General features: G+C 45.2%; 1 protein-coding gene across 1 annotated transcript in view; it reads right to left on the bottom strand.

Moving 5' to 3' along the window:
• The window catches only part of LOC147723050 (uncharacterized), a 555,558-nt gene that overhangs the window by 46,477 nt on the left and 483,527 nt on the right, over positions 1-25,554 (bottom strand). Inside the window, exons 10-11 of the mRNA XM_086966920.1 lie at positions 23,621-23,806; positions 17,722-17,871 (exon numbers count right to left, since the gene is read on the bottom strand). Coding sequence (XP_086823046.1) covers positions 17,722-17,871; positions 23,621-23,806 — 336 coding nt within the window. The remainder of the gene's footprint in view (positions 1-17,721; positions 17,872-23,620; positions 23,807-25,554) is intronic.

The following is a 25,554-nucleotide window of genomic DNA, read 5'->3' as shown; positions in this document are numbered from 1 at the left end:
TACAAATATCAATGGTGTAAAACAGGACTTTAAAAATGTCAATTAAACCCCCATGGATCTGTGACATGCCTGGCAAGCCTACTGTACTTGACCCTACTGACATAATGGAGCATGAATGACTGGCACATTTGAAAGTGTGTGGGTAATTTTAGATGTAAAATATTTTTATTGAAACAGTTGGATGAGTGTTAATGAATTGATCAATAAATGGGCTTGTCTATACATTGACCAACGAATGAGACCATGTATGACAAATGAATATGATCATGAAAGTGCTTATGTGTATGAGTGGGGTTTGATAGAAATGTTATTATAACTTTGTGGTGTGACTTGCTCTTAACAGACAGTTGGCAGTGCATGTGGAGTTCTGTAACGATTGGCCAAGGATGCCTCTCTAAATAGTTTTTCCTTTTCTATAGAAATGGGCGCAAAGTTTGAAGCGTCTTTAACTGCAGCTTCTGTTCGCTTTTCTTTCTTTAATTTAGAGTAATGAAAACGGTTCAAAATATCTACATGAACAACTTAATGTCAGTTGAATCTAAGCATCATTCATCACTGAGCTTTTACTGTGATGAAAACACAACACTGGACTGTTATGACTCCCAAGTCTCAACTCAGTTTGCAGCAGCTTTAACACCATCTACTGCCACCGCTCACTGAGGCCCTTTAGCCCTTGGCAAACCCCCTCACCAGAGATCACTGTGTCCCTAGTTTGTGAATGGAATAGGAGTGAGGATGTCCTAAATATGGACTTCCACACTTGGTGAGATTGGGAGCAAGACTGTGAACATCTTGTTCTAATTTGTTCAGGTCTTGTTTTGGGAGCACAGAAGCATGCACATTCGCACGGGAGGATGCAAGATCTCGCTGAGGTGTGCGGGGTGAGATCTTGCAGAGATTCTAGTTTTTTCCAGAGTATCTAAGGAGACCCTGCCTTAAGCCTGTGTTCACAGTCATGGCACCTCACTGGAGGCAGAATGACTTTCCATTTTTTGGGAAACCTGCACTTATCATGATGCCTGCTGGAGCAAGGTGAGATTCATTTGATGAGAAGGTGAGACTTGATTTCTACCAAAGATTGATAGAACTGTAGTCCTTGGCCATAGTGACTTTTCAGGGAAAGAAGCCTGAGTGTTAGTTTACAATGACTTCGGGCAGTTTTGGAGAGCCCCTTTGAAACCTTTGGGAATTGGGCTCAGGAGAGTAGAAGGGGGTGAGAGGATCTGTAATGTAAGAGTGTACAAATAACAGAAAAGAACACTACAGACTAACTTCTTTCCAGAGGCTTCTGGAGTGAAGACAGCTCTAAATCAGGCTTTTGCACCCACCACAGCACAGTAAGAAACTTCATTGCAGAAACTGATGACATCAGAACCATCCTCGACTGAGGAGAAATGGCCACACTCATCCTCCTTGATCTCCCTGCAGCTTTTGGTTTGGTCTCTCAGAAGTCACTCATCAGAAAGCTTCAGCACTTGGGTATCTGTGGACTGACCTTGAAGTGGATATCCTCCTTCCTCACGGAGAGAAGACAGCAAGTTAGACTTCCCCCTCTACACCTCAAAACCCAAGAAACTCATCTGCAGAGTCCCTGAAGTATCGTCGCTCAGCCCAACCCTCTTAACACCTCAGGTGTGAGTGGGAGGAGGTTCCAACCTGCTTCCCTGTAAGTATTCTGAGTTTTGGCATTCAGTTACTTCCAAGTTGTATAAAATGCATCTGGAGTCTTTCAGTAATATAAACAATATACAACAGCAAGGTGCAGCACACAAACACTTCACCAACATGTTGTGTTTCGGACAGCTAATTAGTCCATCTTCTGGGCTTTATTAATGTGACAAAGTAACCACAACAACAGAGTTGCGCTCCCAAAATAGTATTTTCCCCTAAAAAAAGTTACTCTTGACATGAATCAAGGATTCTAAATAAGCGAATTAGGTCTTATTTAGAGTTTGGCAGATGGGACATTCTGTCAAAAATGTTGTGAGTGTTCATATTCTATATTACAAGTGCATTATACCCTATGGCACTTGTAATACCGGTCCTCGGAAGCTTGTTTCCGGTCCAGGGAAGGCATGGCTTGGCAGTTCGGGCTGGACTGTTCCCATGAGGCACAGGGTCAGACTGATTTGCACATGGCCATGTCTGAACTGGGGTGGTGTGAAGTGCAAAAAAACGATGGATTTAGGCCCAGATCTCCATACTGGGGTGAATGTATGACATTGTTCTGCATTCTGTCCATCATCTGTGGTTTTTGCATTTGTCACCCCGAGTGGGATGGGTATGCTCAGACGTGAGTCCCATGCTCTCCACATAGGTACCCAGGGCATAGGTGCATCCAAGACCTACCAGGGGCTGCAGCATGTATTATGCCACCCCTTGCTGGCCATCCACATTGACACCACTGGCTGATCACTCAGCTGTGGCAAGGTTGTGTAATCACCCCTTGCTTAGATATAGTATTCCTATATCTAACCATATATATAGACACATATATACCTATACGTCACTCCTATGGCAGGCCTTAACAATCCTGGAGGCAGAGTGCTTGGTTTTATGTGAGATGGTGTTCTAGCATGAGCTGAGCCTGTCTGCAGCTTTCAGAACCATGTCCTTATAGCTGTTCTATGATATAGCCATACTATATACTCTTAAGTGCATTAAAATCCTCGCGGTTGAATGCTAACTTTGGTTTGGCTTTATCAATACATGTCGTGTAAGGTGTCATACGTTTTGAAATACTACCCCCTTGCCAGTTCTGGTGACGGGGGTAGCATTCCACCCTTCTAGAGGGAGAAGACATGTTGTTCCTGTTAAACCTGGTTAAAGTTAACCAGAGCCTCAGCATCACAAAATGGATGCTGCTGCCACAGACACAATTCTGACGTCCTGCTGCTGGGAGTCCTTCCAGGGAGGGAGGATTGTACAATAGGTTTCCTGTCTTGGGAGGTGCTAGGACCACCCCAGACAGGCCATAGTGTATTGGGGCAGGGAGGGCTGAATGAAATGAGACACTGCCTGGGGCATACAAGGTGCTCCATGCATAGTCCGGTTGAAACCAATTGCTGGGGCACTCCAGCCCCAGCTCTGGCGTGAACCTGGACAAAGTGAAATCAGTGTAACCACCCCCCTTCCCTGGTTCCACCCATAGGAGGGACCTAGCAGGTAATCCAGCCCCTTTAATTCATATAAAGCTAGGAGCTAAGTCTAGAAACTTTAGATTAATCCTGAACTGAAACTTGAAACGAAACTCTGGACCTTCGACATTCTACTGCAACTAGAAGACTGAAGAATCTCCCTTGTGGTCAAGGAGTCACCAACCTGTGCAAACAGGCAACATCCAGCGATCTGCGGTTTGCTGTGTTGACGCTCCCACCGGAGCCCGAGCACAGAGCCTGACGAGAACCAAACTTCCAGACTTCACTGAGCCCGATCCACAGTCCCAGCAAAGCTTAGACCTGTGGAGGTGACAAGAGACGTGGGACCGGCCATCTTGAAAAACCTGCAACTTGCTACTTGTGCAGCTTCCAAGGCACCCTCGAAGTTGTGCATTGGGGATTGAGAAGCCCCAGCCCGAGCACCTTCTACACCGATGTACAGCCCTCCACACTCCACGAGTGCCGCATGAGGCCTGCTAGTGATTTGGTGCTTGACGCGTCGTCCGGTCACTTGCCCATTGGCTAGTGGCCACCTTGACGACGAACCTTTAAATCTACACCTCTGGCCGGGTTGCTCCAGGCTGGCCCTTGCTGTCCTGAAAAGGAGAAGCCCCCCCAGACCGTCCGGGTCTGCGACAGAAGCCATCTTCGATTCCTGCACCCGGCTCCTGTGGGTGAGTTAACGCGAGTACTACAGTGCTCCTGTGGGTATTGACTATCCTAGTGTCCTAGTTTTCAGTAGCTTTCTCCTAGTCCATCTGGAAGTGTCCTAAAAGAACTAGTTTCCATTTCTTTCGTTCCCATTGTATCCCTATGGTAACTTGCGTGTGTGCTTAGCCACTGCACACGCATCCCGTGGGCCTCCTGCTTCCTAACCTTTGGCAGTACAGCGTAGCCCCAGTGATTCCCTAGGCCCTAGGCCTACTCTTTGTTTGTGACATGGTCCTTATACCACTATTTTAGTATATAGTTTTGCATGCCCCTAGGGCCCGACTGTATTTTGTGCAACTTATTGTATGATAATTAAGTATCTTGTTATGTGCTTGTGCCTCTGACCTCATAAAGAGTTCAGAGGGTTGTGTTAGTAATAAATACATATATATTTTATATATAACCTGTGTGGTGTCCTTTCATTTGGTATTCAAGGGGTTACATATGGTAAAACAGCTGGCTTCACATGCTCTCTGAAGTTTTAGCCTAAGACTGCTTTGTCCATGCTACCACTAGGATAGCTGGTCTATAAGGTTGACTTTACAACCATCACCATAAGGGTTGTTTGGACTGATACAGGGTGCCCACTAGAATAGTGGACATGACATATCAGGCCAACTTCTCACACCAGCTGCACCGCAGAAGCGGGCAGCTGCAACGTGGGGCCACTTCAGTTGAGTAGCCCTGGAGGAGGCCCCAACCCACGCAAGTTAGCCAGAGATACCCCAAAGCCTCACTCTACCCACCTGCCCACCGGACAGGGAGCAGTTGCCCTGAGGGGCATGTTGTTTTTTTTGTGTAACAGGGTGGGCCCTACCATAGAAGGGTAGTAACCTGGGGGCGCTTCTGACTGTGTTTTATGCCCCCTGAGTATGAGTTATGCCTAGAGATAGGGTGCATTGCTACTGATGCTATGCACAGTATGTATTACCCTTCAGACTTGTATGTTCATGCCCTGATGTTTTCGTTATAGTCTCACTGCCAATAAGGTTAATGCTGCAGGCTCATGATTTGATGCCCTGATGTGATACTCATGAAGTTTGCCCACTGCTGAGGTTATGGTGGTTCATAGGAAGTTTAATGCGTAGTATTAATGTCAGGCAGTGGTGTTTTCATTCTTGGCCTATCGCCAACGTGGTTTCGTGCTAATTTGATGCATACAGGATTTATGCCTAATGAGGTGTTATGCCTGAGATAAGGTGCTCCATGCCTTATGCATTTCTGCTAAGAAGGTGATGCCTAATATACTGCCATGATGCTTACCTTTTATGCCTAATGCTTATGGTTTCTTTTCCCCTAAGGCTACAGCGTTGGTGTTCTGTATACTGTGCCTAACCTGATGTTTCCATTCCAGGCCTAGGGCAACGGTGGTTTATGCCTGAAGTTATGCATAAAGAGTTTTCATGCTTAATGCATCTATGCTACTGGGGGTTTTCTGCCTAATGTTATGCATAATGTGTTTCCGGCCTAAGGAGAAGTCTGAGATGATGCCTTCATGCTATTAATGCTTTCGTGCTCTGATGCACCATGTTTATGCCTATTTGACTTATGCCCTAAGGATGCCAACTGCAGATGTTCCTACCTAAGCTTTCCTGCTAATGTGATTTATGCTCGCATGTTTACGCCTGAGCTAATGAGGCTCGTGCTTATAGCCATATTGTTGACCTTATTATTTCACCAGTAGGTACTGGTTAGTGTCCATTTACGGTTCTGCATCAGGTGATGATGATAAGTTCATTTATTTTACTCCACAGGTACGGACTGCTTCCGGTTATCATTATTGATGGACTTTACATTCACCCTAATTGTACCTTGTAATGGTTCTGGCAGCGGCCCGATGACCCTGCCCTGTAAATAGTCCCCCTGTACATGACTACCGGGTGCCAGTTGGCGCCGTATTCACCCCTGTGATTACCTTTTGCTGTGTTTTGCATAATACATATGCTGTTTTTCTTTCACCTAACCTGGTTGGGAGTGTCTTTTTGTAGTGTGCCTTGTGTGTCGCCTGTGTGTGCTGCGCGGATGCTTTACACATTTCCTCCGGAGTTTGGCCCGCCCGCTCTGCACCACGCTACCCGTTTCTAACAGAGACACTGCCGAAAATGACATTTTGTGAGTCGCAAATTGCGAGTCGCAAAACTAATACATTTACAATTCTAAGCCTGAATCTTTATTCCTCGAGTTTAGTCCCTCCTCATGAATATTCAACAAGATACATACCGTTGCCCATTTAATTCCTGTTGTTCAGCCATTTCTACCGAAGTTATACTTTACTTAAAGCAGTCATGTTAATGCTTCTCATAAAGATTAAAGCCCAAAGCTATAGGAAAGGAATTTTTTCATACAGCACTCAAAAACAATGTCATCCCACCACACATTTACTTCTAAGGTAAGTTATTATAGCTGATTATTTAAGAGTAGATGTCGAGTAAATTGTTCACAGCTTGGTTGCCCCAGATGTAAAGGCGGACCCCTGACTTTGCTTTTTCTAAATTTGAGTGGCACTAGTATTTGCTTCCCATTAAAATGATTGTGTGGGGTGAAACTGTTTACTTTATGTGGCACTTTTCCACATATTACCTTATATGTCATTGTAAGGGCCTTAAATTTCATTGTTTCCTGGACAGTCAGCCTATGCAGAGATCATGCATCAGATAAAACACGTTCCCAGGGAACTATGCTGGCAACTCCAGGAACAGCGTAATTTAGGCTCCACAGTTACACGTGACAAATATGAAATATATATTTGTACTTAGCACCACATATTCAGAGTGTTTTAACATTATTAATGTGAAGTGTTGCACTTAAACTCAGTAATGAAGTGCATTCACTGTAGAATTAGAGATTCATAAATGCACTGTGTGCCTTAATCTTATTAACTTAAATATAGTTTTAGGGATTTGATAATCATCCTCATACTATTAAAATGTATTTACTACAGAAAAGAGAACGATTTATGTAAATGTATTTACTAATGTTTTCACATTTGAACTTAGAATATAGTTCACATTTACATTCAGGTTCATGTCATTCAAGTTGCCTTTCCTTAAATTAAACTTCAACATGAGTTTGACTTTGAATTTAAAGTACTGACATGTTCATGTATTTGTAGTTATGTGTGCACAGATGAGACGCATATTAAACGTGCACCATTGATTTAGTACATTTAGCTTGACATGAGTAGGCCTGTATTTCTATCAGCATGAAACGCTGAGCTTCTATTTCTGCTTGCATCTCTTTTTCCTGGCAAGTGCATTCACATGGTTTGTTAGTTTGGGAATATATTTAACACTGTATTACAGATAGAGAGCCTCAGAAGAAGACCTTGACGAAGAACATGGAGAACATAACATAACATGTGTATTTGTAAAGCGCACGTTCATCCATAGGTGTCTTGGCGCTGAATAACAGATGTTTATTGTTACCCAACTCAATGGTACTCATTTTATAGACCTCAGATGAAAGTCTGAGTGGACTTGCCGGGATTTGAACCTGTGACCATGAAATCGAACACAGGCCCACGCAGTGGATGCATGAGTCCACTGAGCCACCAGACCTAGCCACCAGGACCAGAGTGTATACTGACAGCCTCTATTCAGTAATGTTGCACGGAGTTGCAGGTACCCAAGGACAATATTGTTCCCATGGTTGGTCTGAGAGAATCCACGAATGTTGCAGCTCATAACGTGAGAATGGAAAGGACAATAGACCCCTCATGGCATGAATAGGTGGTGTTACTCAGAAGTGTCACACAAGATTGGGGATCAAAGCATAGATGCCTGCACCAGTCTTGACAGTAATTATCAAATGGAAACAAGGTGCAAAGGGCTTGGGACACAATCCCCTAGGTCCCAAATTAGAGAGACAAGGATAAGCTTCCTAGTCACTCTAGTACAATATAGCAAAAAAACTGCCCTGCACTCATTCTTATATTAAATACATGTAAACATCATTATTGATCCATATACATATTGAAATCAATGTACAATACGCAGGTGTTTTCCCAAGAAAAAAATCGAACTGATCTCGTTTTGAGACTTTTTCCCCAAACCAGATGACCGCATGACGACTGGTGCAACATTCACTGATATACTTGATTGATCCTTTGAACTAACACTATCCATAGGTGTGGACATACAGTTTACAAGATATACATTTTAATAACGAGCTTTTAGAGTTGATACTATCTGTGTACGAGAACCGACGTATGCTTTAACCCTGAAGAAGTCCGCTTGAGGACGAAGCGCGTTGGCAGTTTCAGATTTTTAACGAATATGAATAAAGAATGAACTCCAAACAACGCGAGATCCGTTTGATTTTTTCTTGGGAAAACACCTGTGTATTGTAGATTGATTTAAATATGTGTATTGATCAATAATGATGTTTCCATGTATTATAAGAATGAGTGCAGGGCGTTTTTTTGCACCAAGCCGGCAGGAGCAGCCTACGCTGCAGTGCTGGCTGCCACACTCCATAATATTACTGTTTTAGGCAGCACTTCGGTGAGCTTCAGACACTGTGCAAATGCGTAACGATGCATTTAAGTGCGGTGATGTGAATCACCACACTGAAATGAGTTAGAGTCACGTCTGATGCGTGATGCTTGGCAGGACAGCAGTCCCTGCAAACACTGTGCCAATATGCTGTGCTGGAGGGCGTCAAAGGCTGCCGGGGCCTTATAACATTAACAAGGAAAACCAGCAACCCCACTTCCTGTGCCCATCCTGTTGAGAATGGCGTTTAGCCCAAGTCCCTCAGTTTGTTCTATAGCCTGACCCTCACTCTCCCAGCCAATGATGTTGTTCCAGAGAAAGGTGTAATTGGATGTTGACGGCATTCTCAAGTGCTTTCAATAGTATGGCTGCATTAGAGATGGGACAATGATTTTTAAGATCTTGTGTGTCAAAGTCAGCTTTTTATTAGCAGTGATGTGATCCACGATTTTGTATATTCAGCGGGCAAACCTATAGTTTTGAAGGAATCCGTGACAAAATAGATCTGGAAATTGGTGTGTGAAAATAAAGAAAATATACTTGTACGCGACACAAGTCTGCCATCTAGAGGTAAAAATAGAATTAACCACGGATGAAAGTATTTCATCTGATGTTATTTTAAAAGCAATGGCAAGACAAAGACTGTAAAAGCAATAAATTTGGCTTTCATATAGTAAAACATTGGCCTGCATATAGAATATGGTGCCGTAGTGGTAATGATGGCAGTAATAACGGAGGTGTGGTAATGTTGATGAGTGTAAGGTTGTTGGTTATGGTGGTGGTGATTACTGGTGATGGTAATGATGGTAGAAGTGGTGTCAGTAGCAGTATTAGTGGTGGTAATGGCTCACACTTGAGCCCTGCCTAAACATTTAAAAACAATGGCAGCAAAAAGCAAAAATAAAATAAAAACGGATTGCTCTCTGCATAAAATGTGTGCAAAGAATTGATTTCATGTCTTAATGTATTTTTCAGATGTGACATAGTTTGAAAGCATTTTCTTAGGAGCAGAATGATACATCTAACAGCTAATGGCATAATGTGAGAGAGTTATTTTCGCGAGGCTAAAGGAAAGTCTATGAAGAATTTAAAGAGTTGGTAATATAACGTGCAGGCAAATGCACTGTATGACTGTGAGATTATTGTCCTGAGATAAATCCTAAAATAATAATTTGCCCCAAAATAAACACAAGGCACAATGGATCTCATTTAGAGATTGATAAGCGGTGGAGATCATAACCTCTGCTACCTTGGCGGATTACCGGCCACCATATTTAAAAAATTCTGCCTGACTGGCAGGGATCTATATGCCTTCAGCAAATCAGCCACACATTGGCTACTATGAAGGTATTGTAAGTATGCTAAGCAGCTGCCATGTTTCAAGTGGCCTGTTGTAAATTGAGTTTCTGGTTGGCAGAGGTATATACCCTGTCCAAGCATGAACCACAATCCTGGTCAGGGTAAGTCCGATGCACACCATAAATTAAACTATGGTCATCCTCTGGTAGTTTGGCACAGAGCAGGCAGGCTTAACTTGGGAGGCAATGTGTAAAGGATTTGTGCAACACTTAAAACCGTACAAGAGTGAAAACACCACACAAAAATAATCCACATCAGGTTAGACATATAGAGCTTAATTTAATGCACAAAGAAGACCAAAATAACAAAAGTCCAATAATTAGAAACGTAGTTACAAAATTTTAAAGAACATATACCAATATAGTGTTTGAAAGCTTAAAGCGCCAACAGGAGCTATCTGGTCACAGATGACTGGGTCAAATCCAAACATTCAGGCTGACCGCAATGGAATGTGGGTCATATACAGTGACCAACCATGTCCCACTGAAAAAGTACCTTGTAGTGCCATCGATGGAGCCCGATGTGTGGAACAGAGGAGGTGATGCATCATCGTCGATCCATCTGGATATAGGGGGAGCATTTTTTTTCGAGCTGCCCCAATCGAGCCGTGTCACTGTCAGCTTCTTCCGATATAGGCGATGCGTCATTGTTGAGCCGAAGAGCTGGCGATCCGTCGATGCTGAAGGAGATGCATTGGCTCCGACTGGCGCAACAACAGCGATGTGTGGATTGTGTTAGATGCAGTGCAGAAAATCCACTTCCAAGGATCCAAAACTGGAAAGGCACTACTTGGCATGGCAAGTCTCAGAGTTACAGAGTCCAGGTGCTGTAGCAAGGTTGTTGGAAGTCTTTGATGCCCCAGAGTGAAGTAGTGTGGCTCACTGGTTAGAGGCGGCAGACCCGAGAGCAGAGGACGGCCCGGGACCAGGGTTCAATTCCCGACGCGGCAGGGTCGTGGACCAGGGTCAGCGGACTCGATAATTCTCTCGCCTCAGTGCCCACTCTGATCAGCGATCACACTCGGCAACTCTGGGCATTAGCTTGCCTCATCTTCACTAACGGCCCCACCAGACCGCCGGGGATGCCTTGTCTCACCCTGGAGATACCCATTAAGGGACCATCTCTCAGGGAAACCAGGAAGGGTTTCGCAGTGGTCGAAGCGCCTTGGGACCCTACGGGTAAGTAGTGCGCTATATAAATGCCTATACATACAGAGTCTTCAGAACAAGAAGCAAGCCAGAAGGACCTTAGAGACTCTTTGGTGCTGGGTTGTAGAGATGCAGGTCAAGTCATTCTCACTCCCAGACAAGGAGGGTACAAGCGAGCAGGTCAGAAACAACAGACCAGAGCAGGAATCCAGCAAGATCCAGCAGACTGTCAGTCCTTTCAGCAGCACAGCAGTCTTTCTTCCTGGCAAAGTATCATCAGTTCAAAAAGAGTACTGTGGTAGTGAGGTCCAGTACTTATACTCAGTTGTGCTTTTGAAGTGGGGGAGACTTGAAAGAGAGGCCTTTGAAGTGCACAGAGTTCCTGCGATTCCTACCATGGCTGAAGACTAACTTCAGGGAGGTATGCAGTCCTTTGCGTGGGGACAGGCACAGACTATTCAGGTGTACGTGTTGGCTCCTTCCTCCCATGCTGCCCAGGAATGCGCATCAGGATGTGGTAGCCCATCTGTCACACCTACGCTCCCATTGTGTGTGGCTGTCTGGAGAGAATGCCCAAAGCCCAACTGCTACCTATTACAGAAGTGTATTCAGACACAGACAGAAAGCACAGAATAGTTAAAGTAAAAAACTGTCAACTTTCTAAATGAGGCATTTTCAGACTTACGAAATAAAATCCATGTTACCATAAGATGTGTTTTTAATTTGTGAGACCAGGGACACCAAACTTGAAAAGCCTATCTTTTCCCAATTGTAAATTATACTTATAAAGTGTGATAAGGTAATTCCAATTATAATCTATGGGAGAGATAGGCCTTGCAGCAGTGGAGAATAAATGTAAGAGTTTTTCACTACAAGGATATGTACAACTTAAAAGTACTTGTCTAATGTTGTAAATACACTGCACCCTGCCCTTGGGGCTGACCAGGGCCTCCCTTAGGGGTGACTCATATGTATTAAAAATGGAAGATTTGGGCCTGGCAAGAAGGTTAACTTGCCAGGTCGACATGGAAGTTTAAAACTTCACATACAAGCTCTGCAGTGGGAGGCCTGAGCCAAGTGTAAAGGGCTACTCAAGTGGGTGGCACAATCAGTCTTGCAGGCCCACTAGTAGGATTTAATTTACATGCCTGGATACATGTAGTGCACTTTATTAGGGACTTCTAAGTAAATTATGTATGCCAATTGTGGATAAGCCAAAGTTACCTTGTTTTAAGTAGAGAGCACATGCATTTTAACACTTTAGCACTGGTTAGCAGTGGGAAAGTGTCCAGAGTCCTGAAGCCAGCAAAAATGAAGTCGGAAAAACAGGAGGTCAGAAAGCAAAAAGTCAGGGGCAACAACATTAAGGTTGCCAGGTCTAACATGCATCCTTGTCCCCCCACGACCCCAGTTGAAAGTTCACTAAGACGAATGAGCCTGGACCGATCATCGGCATGGTCTGTTCCACCACAAAATCAATGTTCTGAAGGGAGATTGACCACCTAAACAGTTTGGGATTCTCACCCCTCATCTGCATTAACAATATGAGGGGCCTGTAGTTTGTCTGAACTTGGAAGTGAGTATCAAATAGGTATGGCCTTAGCTTCTTCAGTGCCCAGACCACGGTAAAGGTTTCCTTTTCTATTGCGCTCCACCTCTGTTCCCTGGGAAGTAGCCTCCTACTGATGAAGGCTACATGCTGATGCAGGCCCTCTTCATTTAGCTGTGAGATCATGGCTCCTACACCATGCTCTGAGGCATCTGTTTGAACAATGAATTCCTTGGAGAAATGAGGGGCCTTGAGCATGGGTGCGTTGCACATGGTCTCCTTCAGGGTGTCAAAGGTTTTCTGGCATACCTCTATCCAGATCTCCTGATGTGGCTGCTTCCTGGAAGTCATCTCTGTCAAGGGGGCAACAATGGTGCAGTACCCCCTGTTAGAAACCGGATTTCTGGTTGGCTAAGGCTTGCTCCAAAGCCAGGCAGAAACCACCACTCTAGTCAGGGCAAGGGAGTTACACACTGATGATAACCCCTACTCACCCCCTTGGTAGCTTGGCACAAGCAGTCAGGCCTATCCCAGAGGCAATGTGTAAAGCGTTTGCGCAACACACTCACATAGCAGCAACACACTAGGCACGCCACAAAAGAAACTCCACGCAAGGTTATATAAAAAGAAATAGCCTTTGTATTATCATAAACACATTAGAAACATAACCACACATTTACACTGTGCCAACTGGCACCAGGCAATATTCACAGGGGATTCTATATAGGACCAGGCCAATCGAGCCACGGTCAGAACCATCAAAATGCAGGAGAGTAAATGCAAAACACAACCAGTAACTACTGGTACCATAATGACCTAAGCATTATTTTGTCAGGCATAAAACACATTATGTACTAGGCCCCACCAGTATAAACACAGTATGCAATTACCTCCTAAGCATAAATCATATTTAGGCATGAATCACATGAGGCCTACATATCACATTAATCACATTATGCATCACATCACTGTAGGGCCCACCTTAGAAACTGACCCCTGGCCAACCTGGCCTCCCACTGGGGCTCAAATGCCCTTTGTCCAAATAGTCAGACCTGGGCTGCTAATGCAGCAAACTCTGAAGGGCGCAAAGCAGAGGGCCTAAACATTGCAGCTGCCGCTAATGGCGGTGCAGCTGGGGAGAACAATGTGGGCAATGGCACTCACTGTGCCCTCCTGGGCCCCCACAGGGGCTCTCCACAACCAAACCTTGCCCAATATTTGCAGTTGCCCGCTACGGCGGCGCAACTGAGGAAGTCAACAGGTACTGGCACTAACATGCCTTGAGTCCTCCCTCGGGCTCTACACCAATGGCCCTAGCAGAACTGGCAACACTGTACTACATGGGTGACCACAGGGGGGAGGGGCCCGACAATGTGCCTCTGGGAGCCCCTCTCACCTGGGACTCCTTGCGGTGCAGAAATCAGGCATGCAACCCTGGGGTGCTACCTAAAGCCTTTGGGAGCCCCTCCTTCCTGGGGCTCTATTCCCTAGTGCTACCCTGCAAGCTCCTTGGTGCCAATAACCCTCTCACTTCAGCCCAACTCACCGTTCCTTGGGGACTGAGCGGTTCCTTGTAGTGATCAGCTGGACACCTGGGAACCTTCCTACCTCTTCCCAGTTAAACCACCAGGGGACTGCTACTTCAATGAGGTCACTCGCTGGGGAAAAGGGCGGAGTGCGACAAAGCGGTGCCCGCGAGGTACTGGTCTCCCCTTAAACACCGGTCTTGCTCTCCCGCTGCAGTGCGCGGGGCTCCCCGACTCCTACAGTCTCCTCGGGGCATTTCTCACCTTGCCGGGTGCTCACGACGGCTGTGCACCGTCCCAGGTCTCCGCCCCGGATCCGGCAGAACTGCCTGGCTTCCGGTTTCGCTGCAGTGGCTGCACTCTCTTTCACCAAAGTGTGGGGAGGGCCCCGGCCTACGATTTAAGCATAAATGCGGGGTGGGCACCCGCTTGACAAAGCAAGCAATTGCGGCTCTTCCTGGCAGCAAGCGGGGTGGGCACCCGCTTTTTAAATAAATACCAAAGCGGGGTAGGCTCCCGCTGAAATCGGCAAAATCACGGGGTGAGCTCCCGCTCTGTCAAATAAGCACACAAGCTGCAAAGATGCGGGGTGGGCTCCCGCTTCTCCCAGCATCCAGATGGGGGAATCCCCATGTTGGGATTCCCTCGAAGCAAGCTGCAGCTCTGTGCTGCAGAGTCCATACATTCTTTCTCCCTCTGCAAGTTAAAATACAGTGCCCAGCCTGTCCCCCACCTGACAGAAACAGGCAGAAATAAAGAATCCTTGGTGCTGGGGAGACCCCAGCACAGCGCAGCCAGGCAGGCCAGCACGCAGTGACCCCCAGGAGACAGCAGCTGGGTCCCACGGCGGTTCCTCCTTGCAGAGGGTCCCTTCCAAGTAAGTACAGAACAGAGCAACTTCATGGGGTCACAACCCCTACATTTATAAGACATTTTCCGTTTGTCTGTAGAGTACAGGGCTCGGGGGAACCAGTTCCAACTGGTTCTGGAGCACTGTTTACCAGGCTCCTCTTCCCTATTGTTAGGTGGGGGCTCGTCATCAGACACACCACAGGGGGGCGGAGCCAGCATTCACTAGAGCAGGCACCTTCCTATTCAGGGACTTCTCCTCCCACTACTCTAAATGTAGATGTCCCATTCAGCCTAGTGCTGACTCACCCTGCCCCTCCTGGAGCCACACACACACACCTCATCAGCCCCTGTCACTCAAAAGCTAGACATGCAATTCACATCAGGTAGGCAGGCAGGTAGGCACATAGCACACAGAAATGCCTACTTCTAAAAGTGGCATTTCTAAAATAGTTATAATAAATCTGCGCACACCATTGCCTAGCATTTATTATCACTATTTCAAACATACCAAACTTGACCACGCTGCTCCTCTCATATCAGGAATTACCACTGAAAAACTTATCAGGGAATCCCAATGCATTCCTATGGGAGGGCAGCCCCACAGTAGTGAGAAATCAAAATGGCTGTTTGTCACTACCAGGACATGTCACACACTTAAGGTACATGTCCTATCTTTTACCCACAATGCACCCTGGCAATAGGGATAGCTAGGTCCTACCTTAGGGGTGACTGACATGTAGTAAAAGGGGGGTCACGAACATGGAACACACTTTAGGTTCCACGTCACAGTGGCAGTAACACTGCGCGCACAGGCCCTGTAATTGCAGAGGCCTGAGATAGGTTTGAAAGGCTACTTTGCTGGGTGGCGCAATCAGCGCTGCAAGCGCACCAGTAGCATTTAATTTTCCAATCCTGGGTATAGGGGATACCACTTTACAAGGAATTGACAGGTAAATTAAGTAGGCCAAACAGGTGTAGACCAATCCTTATCATATTTAACACAGAGAGCACATGCACACGCACTTTACACTGGACAGCAGTGCTAAGGGCCCAGATGCCTAAAACCACCAACACTATGTCAGCAGAAATGCTAGGCGAAAGGCAAACAGTTTAGGGATGGCCCTGCAAAAAGGGCCAAGTCCAACACCCCCTGACAAATATACTGTAGTATTCAGTGAGGTCTAAGAAGGCTCTCATTTCTGTATGGTTCTTGGGGTGTTCCCAAGCCAGAATGGTTTCAATTTTGGCCTTGAGGGACTGCACCTTGCCACCTCCCACTTGGTTACCCAAATAGACCACTGGCACCTGCCCTATCTGGCATTTACTGACCTTCATAGGCAGGCCTGCACTTTGCAGACCCTGAAGCACTTCCCTCAGATGGCCCAAGTGGTCCTCCCAGCTAGATCTGAAGACCACAATGCTGTTTAGGTAGGACGCGCTGAAGTCCTCCAACCCAGCCAGGATTTGGTTGACCAACCTCTGGAAGGTAGCAGGTGCCTCTTCAACCCAAAGGGCATAACCTGGAATTGGAAGTGCCCTTCTGGAGTAGAGAATGCAGACCTCTCTTTAGCCCCCTTGCTCAAGGCAATCTGCCAGTGCCCAGGCTTTAGGTCAAACGTGCTGTGGAAATTGGCAGCCCCAAACTGATCTATGAGCTGATCAGCTCAGGGGTTGGAATGGGGTATGTGTAAGTCTTGGTGACCGCATTGAGCCCACGGTAGTCCACACAGAATCTAAGTTCAGATGTGACATCTGGAAGGGCAGCCTTGGGGACTGACATCACTGGGCTGGATCCAGGGCTGTTTGAGGGCTAAATTACCCCTAACACCAGAAACTTGGATACCTCTTCCTTAATGCTGACTCTCACCTTATCTGACAATCTGTAAATGTAGTTCTTTACAGGTGCTGTCCCCAGTATCAATATTATGGGTACACCATGTAGTCGTTGAGCAGGTCGGAACCAATTCATCTCCATTGGCGACTATGCATCACCTGCTTCGAGGACATAGTTGACAATGTGGCTTGACGACAATACATATCCTACATCGGAAAAAAATGCTGCTGACGAATCTCGAGTTGTATGACTCAGAAATGACTCATCGCCTACATCCAAAGGGATCAATGACGACACACCGATCTGATCCACACATCAGGCCCCACTGACAGTGCAACAAAGTATGTTTTCAGCAGGACAAGGTTGGTCCCAGAATCTGACCAGTACTCCATCGCAGTCGGCCTGAACTTTTGGATTTGACCCAGTCAAGCATGACCAGATAGCCCCAGTTTGGGCTTTATGCTTTTAAGCACTATATTAGAAGATATTCGTTAAAAAATCATAATTGTTTCTACTTATTGAATTTTTGTTGTTTTGGTATTGTTTTGTTCTTTAATAAAGCTCTAATTTTCAAACCAGGTGTGGTATCTTTTTGTGTGGTGTTTTCACTGGTTTACAGTATTAAGTGTTGCACAAATACTTTACACATTCCCTCTTAAGTTAAACCTGACTGCTCTGTGCCAAGCTACCAGAGGGTGACCACAGGTTAATTTTTGTGCGTGCATCTGACTTACCCTGACTATGATTGTAGTCCCTACTTGGACAAGGTACATACCTCTGCCAAATAAAAACCCAATTTTTACCATGTCTCCCTTAAGATTATGTGCCATTGGCATGTACTCATGCTGTGTGCAAAAGGTGCAACATAGAAACACTGCACATCAGCTGTAATGTTTACATCCCTCGTCAAGCGCCCATAAAAACCTGAAGTAAATTGTGTTCACTTTGCAAACTGTACTGGTTCTTCTAATTTTGCGTTTAATATTAGATTCAGGATGAATGATGCTTATGGGTTAAGTTGAACCTAAAAATGACTGACACAATTTCTTCAGTCAGTTTCCTCCCCAGCTTTGCATGGGAATAATACTTACCAGTTGTTGGATCTGAAGTCATATCACAGTAAGCTTCAAATTCGGAAAACCCTTGACCATTGCCATCCGGATCTATAGAATAAAACCCAGAGTCTGTGTATCCGGCATCTTTGAGGGCAGCACAGGACTCCAGAACGGGCAGCTTCATGCCTGTAAATCAACACATAGTTAAACAAACCTGTCAGGTGATAAACTTTTGAATATGGCTATCATTCGACTATGCATTTCTTTTGTGATTGCACAGCTGGGCCTAACACAAGTGCGCAGAAAAATCCCAGCGCCTATTTGTTCTGGGGTCGAAATGATGAGTGATGTAGAATTTATCAGAACCAGAAATTACTGGGTGCAACGAATCCCAGAGCCCCTTTAAACTCTGCTAGATCAAACCTGCGAAAATTTAAGTCGTGAAAAAGGCCCAATAAATACTGGCCCATGCGTGCAAAGTTTCATGTGGTAAGCAATAAAATCGGCATGTTAAGCCTCATTTTCAGGGTAAAACGTTGTAAGTTGTGTTTATCACAGAAAATAAATTCTGAACACAGTTCAGTGGGACTTCATCACATGCTATAAATATCTTACTCTCTTCCTGTGCACATCAAGGGCCATATGTATCCCCTTTTGCGATTCGTTAAGGCCGAAATTCGCAGAATCGCAAAAGGCCTTTTTACCGATTTTGAAATGTAAGAAACATTAGCAAAATAAGGAATCGCAAAAATTGTGATTACTTATTTTACTTAAGCATTTAAGGAATCGCAATTTTGCGATTCCTTATATGCTATGTATGAAGCTTTTTAGACTTGCGATTTCAGGTTTAGAAATCGCAAATTACCACCAACTTGTAGTTGGTGGTAATTTGCGATTTCTTGTAAATATGCACAATTGTGCATTTGTGAGGGTGGCATATGACGCACATACATGCCCATTGGGCATGTATGTGCGCCATATGCACACACATGTAATTTACAGGGGTGGAACAGGGTGTCCTTGAGACACCCCTGCAATAATTCTCAAATTGCGATTAGCAAATTGCGAATTCGCAATTTGAGAATTATTTCGCAATCATTCCTATGGGCCTCCTGGCCCATAGGAATGCATTGGTAATTATTCCTTGATTGCGAATTCGCAAAATGCGAATTCGCAATTATGGAAGATTGAGGAATCGCTGAAAAAAAGCGATTTTCTTCATACATACCATTTTGCGATTCCTAAATAGCGATTCCTTAAAAATCGCTATTTAGGAATCGCAAAAGCGGAACTATGATACATATGGCCCCTAATGAGGGCCTTCGTGTTCGTGCATCTTTAGTTGTTGTCACATTAAATGAATTTATATTTATGTTCCATTCTTATTTTTCACTGTAAGTTGACATGTGTTGAGCTTCACAGTAAGCTTTGTCAAGGATAAAAAAAGAATCCTTAATATGCAAATTGAATGTATGGCGTTAACATGCATGCGGTTACCATGCATGTAATCAAGCGCGTTGACTTTGACTACGCATTGAACTACATCTTGGATATTCATCAAACATTTTCATGATTATTACTGTATATATATATTTAAATACACACAAATATGTCTATGTATATATATAAATATATAGCACTCTGAGCACTTTACCACTGTTGACTGGTGTTAAAGTTCTTATGCTTCTCCCCACTAAATATGAGGACATTGACATCATATACCTGATTGGCATATTTGTTGTTCTGGTAAGTCCCTTATATAGTGGGATAACATAAACCGAGGGCATGTACTGCAAACACTACTAGTGAGTTTGCAGTACTCATTGTGCCCACTACACATGTAGCTTTTCAAACATTCTCAGGCAGATTACTGCCACTTCAACTTGGCATTTAAAACTAATTGCCAAGCCTTTAACTCCCCTTTTATTACATATACTTCAGCCCTAAAGTAGGCCCTAAGTAACCTTAAGGTCATGATGATTGTTAGACCTGGCATCATTGGCGTGTGTTTAACCTGTATTTTTGCCTTTGCCTCCTGTCTTTTTGCTTTGTGTTGGACTTAGTCTCGCTGGTCTAGATGATTTGGGCACTGCTGTTCAGTGCCAAAGTGCAAGTGCGCCCTCTGTACATTTTTGTTATGGATTGGTGATTCTATGATTATCATATTTGATTTACTGGTCGGTCCCTAGTACAGTGCGCTGTGTGTACCCAGTGCCTGTAAATCAAATGCTGCTAGTAGGGTGCAGCACTGATTGTGCCACCCACAGAACCAGCCTGTAAATGTAGCTCAGGCCTGCCATTGCAAAGCATGTGTAGAGTCTGGATCAGCTGTATTGACCTGGCAAGTGCACCCACTTGCAAGGTCCTAACCTTCCCTTTTCTTACATGTTAGTCAACCCTAAGGTAGGCCCAAGGTCCCCTGTGGGCATCGTGCAGTGTATGTGAAAGGTAGGGCATGCACTGGTGTGTGTGGCATGTCCTGACAGTGAAATACTGCTAATTCCATTTTTCACTATTGCAAGGCTACCTGTTCCCATAGGATAGAATGGGGAGTTTGCGTATAACATCTTATAAACATAACTACCCCTGGGATCAAGGTAGGAAAATAAAGTTTAGTATGCTTGAACTCTGAATGTTAAAATGCATCTTTTAGTGAGGGTGATTTTTACATTCTGTGTTTCTAGATACCACTTGTAGAAAATAGGTATTTTCTTGCTTAGCCATCCAGTGTGCCTCGCCTCTGATAGGATGTGAATTGCCTGTCTGGCTTTGGAGTTACAAGAGATGGATATGTGCAGTTGCTCCAGAGAGTCTGAATGAATCAGGGCTGGGCTGAATAGACCTGGGCTGTATTTAGAGTAAGGGGAGAGATTTCCTTTCACTTGAATGGGCCTGGTCTGACTTACACAATGCTGTCTCCACCTCCTGCCAGGAAGCTGCACCAGAGAGGACATAACTAGTTTTGACTGAGCAAAGGGCTTCTTTGCCACCAGAAAACAGAAGATGTTGCTGTATAAATATTGGACTTTAGATCACTTTTGGACTTCAAATTTGATTTGATTTGATTTATAATTTTATAGAGTGCGCAAATGCCCACCGGCGTATTGGCGCTATGACAATTCAGAAGACTCAGGATCAAGAGGAACCTCTGCCAAGGAGAAGAGCTGGGGAAACTGGAGTAGGAGTACTGCCCCTTAGCTGTGTGCTGTATGGGGTGGGCCTTCATAGGCTTTTTCCACCAAGGAGAGGAACTGTGTGTGCATCCTGTTTGAGAAAGTATCTCCAAGGGCCTGAAGTGGAGCTTGCCCCCCTGTTCAAGAGGACTCCAAGCAAAGACCTCCATCCTTCTGGGCACCATCTCTGGTTCCACTGGTTCCAGTCGCCACAGAAGAAAAGGGCAACCAACTCCGTCACAGAGTCCGTGTCCTGAAGGCACAGCAAAGAGCACCGCCTCGCATGACCACCCTGGTCCCACTGACTCTGTCAATGAGACGCTGCTTGTACCGCGCCATGTGGGCACCGCACTCCCCACCGCTTCGCTACAGATTTCACAGATGCCACTGACTCCGTTGCTGCCCGACTCAACCATCAACCGGCTCTGTTGCCTCACCGTGACCTGCCAGCACCACATCGAGCACCGCCTCACCCTGCAACTCAAGCCTTGGTCTCACCGACTCCGTCAACGAGCCGCTGCCTGCAGATGCTGCAACGCTTCCATCTCACATTGCAACTGCTACGGTTGTCCCTGACAGGCTCGTACCATTGTGTCGGGTGCAACAAGAAAAGCACCGTCTCCGAGTCTGTCGACGCTTTAGCTAACCCATACCAACGCGGTTGTCTGGAATAGTTGGTCTGTTGTGTTCAGTATCGCAGTAAGCCCCAACAAAGCTACACAGTCGGAGGATCTGTGTTTCCACGTTCTTCCTGCAATTTAAAGGTAATTTTCACAGTAACTATTTTTACAAGTATTGTATGTTGGCTTTTTTGTTGTTTTGATCTTGTTTGGATTAGATAAAGATTACTTATTTCTCTAAACTGGTGTTGTGTCCATTTGTAGTGTTTTCACTGTATTACTGTATGTGTTCACAAGTGCTTTACACACTGCCTCTGAGATAAACCTGTCTGCTTGTGCGAAGCTACCAAGGGGGTGAGCTGGGGTAAATTTAGAAGTGTATCCCCCTTATCCTGACTAGGAAGAAGGGTCTCTACTTGGACAAAGGTACAAACCATTACCGACTAGAGATCCCCATTTCTAACAGTGATATGTAAGTAAAAGGTAAAACATGTACTTTTATGTTTTTACATGTCGTGATAGTGACAAACCACCTATATCCTTTGTCACTACTATGAGGTCCATCCCTCTCATAGGCCAGCATTGGGAATTGTTTAATATACTTTTAAGTTGTAATTTCTGATCAGAAAGGAGTAACTTTTTCATGTTGATATGTTTGAAATGGTAATGATAAATCCTCCTTACTGGTGAAGTTGGATTTAACTTTTTAACTTTACTGTTTTGAATTGCCACCTTTAGATAGTGGATATTTATCTGTATTTAGTGCCCTTTGTGCCTGACAGCCTGTCTCCAATACATGTCTGGGTTGGGTGCAGCTTCAATTTGTGCATTCACTCTAGACAGCCACAAACACAGGAAGGTGAGGCTCATCTGCATTCTGAGCACTCATCTGCATTCTGATGGGTATTCCTGTGCAGGGATGAATGGGAGGGACTGACACACACTTTAATAGGTAGTATCCTGTCCACAGACAAAGGAGTGTTAACCCCTCACAGGTAGCCTGGCAGACAGGACAGGGTTAAAAGGTATCATTGTGCACCTCAGAGAGTTCCTTTTGAAGTCAACACCTATATCAAATGCACATTTGGGTACAAGTACTGGATCTCTGACTCCATAAAATCAGACACTTCTGGATCTTGCAATTCACAAAGAAAAGGCTGGGGCACAGTGTACCGGACACAACACTTATGATAGTTTTTATTTAGAACATGGTGGTGCTCGAGTCTCAGGGACCAGCCATCTTAGTCTCCCCAAAGATTTGCAAAATTATGACTCTGTGCCCACACCTAAAGAATTAAGGGCTATTAGATTAAGGTAAAATAGATTTACCGATTTTTAATTACCAAATTTTACCGATTCCGTAATTAAAAATCGGTAAATCTAAAGTGTAGATATGTAGGTATATCCAGATGTTGAAATACTGAATCTTTAACAATCGGTATTTACCGATTCTGTAAATACAGAATCGGTAATGCCCATTCATTCCTATGGGCTTCAAAGCCCATAGGAATGAATGGGCATTACTGATTTGGTATTTACCGAATTGTTAAATACCGATTCACACAAGGGTGCAGGGGGTGTCACTTTGACACCCTGTGGCACCCCCAAAACAGGCACTGGTGCCATGTGGCAGGCATACCTGCCCTAAGGGCAGGTCTGCCTGTCACATGGCATAGGTGTGCATGCACACCTGAATAAGTATTTTACCATCAAATTGGATTTGATGGTAAAATACCGATTTGTTAAGGCTCCTGGGACTCTGAAGAGTCCCACCTATATCGGAGAATTACCGAATCGGTAAAAATACCGATTCGGTATTTTACAGAATCGGTAAATTTACCGATTCTGTAAAATTGTGCCCCTACATACCATTTCAGGTATACCGGACGGTAACGGCCGAAAATACAGATTTTCGGCCATTACCAACCGACCTACATCGGGCCCTATATAATTAATAATAACCAGACTTGTAACAGCAACGGTTAGACAACAAGAGGCAGACTCCCAGACTTGTTTTCCTAATAAATGAGATTCCTTATTCATAAATTATTCCATTAAAACATTTAATTTTTCTTCTTTGAGTTTCAAAATTGCAGAAGCCATCCAAGCAAAACATGGCAATGGAGTCAGTTCAATACTTACTGTTTCCCAAACAGCGAAGCTTGCCTATGCTATGAAAAGCCATCTCCACTGGAACATCTTGTGTGCCCCCAAAGATTATTGCTTGGATAGGTAGCATGGATTTATCTGTTAGGAGACCCTCGTCCTTTCTCCAGACACCGTCATTAGCATCACAGTTGCATGTTCGAAGGCCAAGAGCACATGTACCTATTTTCATGGAACAAAACAAACAAAAACATGACTATTTTGTTTCTGAGAGAGTGAGCACTAATCTTCACTCTATACATGGAATGAAACAGGTGCGTCAGATATGCATAAGCAGTGCTTTGTCAATAGGCTATTTATTTAACAGGCCACTTGCAAAGTCATCCAAAAGAGGAGAAATGTGTTTATGAGCACAGAAAAGCTGTGTTTATTCATAGTGAGTACATGAGAGCAAGTGTGGTTTATGTCAGCGGAAAACTCTTGTCCATAGAAACAGCAGAAGTAGACAAAGAATGATTCTGATATGATGGAGGTCTCCGTTCAAATCAATGTAACTGAAGATCTAGCTCTACTCATTGAAATACTTCTCTGGTCTCCTCCATGATATTTCCATTTCCTTTGCTGCAATTATCAGTAGAAGATGGTGTGAGAAAGTGCCATCTTTCTTGCCTTGGTATGCCCCCACTTTTTCTGAATTGCTGATGTGCTTTGACTGAGTGTGCCCTGCGCTCCTGAGTACCAGGTACCCAGGGCCTGTGTTCCTTCCCTAAAACTTTACTGAAACAAAACCCAATTGGCATCTATGGCCACCAGTCAGCCCCTAGTAGTTGGTAGCCTAGGTACCCAGGGCATGGTGACCAGTGAAGTCCCCTGAGGGCTGTAGCACATATTGTGCCACCCCTGGGGCCCTGTACCCTGGCACCCACACACTGCCTTTGCAGGCTTAGTGCCTAAGTACCAAACTAAAACCAGAGTCCCTGTGTGCCATGCCCACAGAACCCACTGCCCTGGCATACTTCAGTCACCCCTCTAGCTGGGTGCCCTATGCCAGAGGTGTGGGCACAGGTGCATGAGCCCTGTGCCACTACAGTACCCAGGGCCATTCCTGGGCACTGTAAGTGCAGTGATGCCATTAAGAGTATATGGTGCTGGGAGGTTGGCATTACGAACTCCAAAGCACCATAATGGCTACGCTGAAGACTGAGACTGACAAGTTTGGTATCAAACTTTTCAGCACATTAAATCCGCACTGATGCCAGTGTGGGATTTAATGTAAAATGCACCATAGGGCATCTTAGAGATGCCCTTTGAAACCCTAACCTACAATCCATGTCTGGCTGAGTGGCTGCAGAGGCTGTCACACAACAAACATGTTGCTAGACCCCTGGGTAGGAGAGCCCCTGCTCTCCTGGGCCTGCAACAATGCACATCCTGGGCGAGGTGCTAGGTATCCTCCCCCAGGATGGGCAGGGGGAAGCTTCAAAGGCATGCCGCCTCCATGAGCTTCACCAGACCATTTTCTGTACCCAGAAACCAGCCCCCACCAGTCCTACCCCCCACTCTGGCGGGAAGACTGGCGGGAAAAACTATGTCAGGAAGGGGGGGTGCCAGCCTGTGCCAACTCCACCCCTCAGGTGAGGGAGAAGAGGTGAAGCACAACCCCGGTCTCCGGCCATCTTGAAGATGGGGAGCCCTGCCCTATCACAGCTAGGCTCCTGCCCCCTCCCACAGGAGAGGAGCAGGCTAGGGGGGTGTACCCAACCCAGGGCAGTGACACATTGGTCCCTATCCTTGCCCTACCTGTAACGCCCCTAAATTCAGTATTTAAGGGCTCCCTGAACCTTCCTTCTCAGATCCCGATACGAAAAGAAGAAAGAAGATCAAGAAGAAGAAGACCCGCCGTGCAGCTGATAACAACAGGACAACAGCAACTGACTTGGCCCCAGCCCTACCGGCCTGTCGATCCTGGA

Source organism: Lissotriton vulgaris, chromosome 4_1 (assembly GCF_964263255.1).
Source record: "Lissotriton vulgaris chromosome 4_1, aLisVul1.2, whole genome shotgun sequence".
In the NCBI taxonomy this organism is placed as follows: Eukaryota; Metazoa; Chordata; class Amphibia; order Caudata; family Salamandridae; genus Lissotriton; species Lissotriton vulgaris.
The sequence above is the reverse complement of the archived record's forward strand: the minus strand, read 5'-3'. Positions and strand labels throughout refer to the sequence as shown.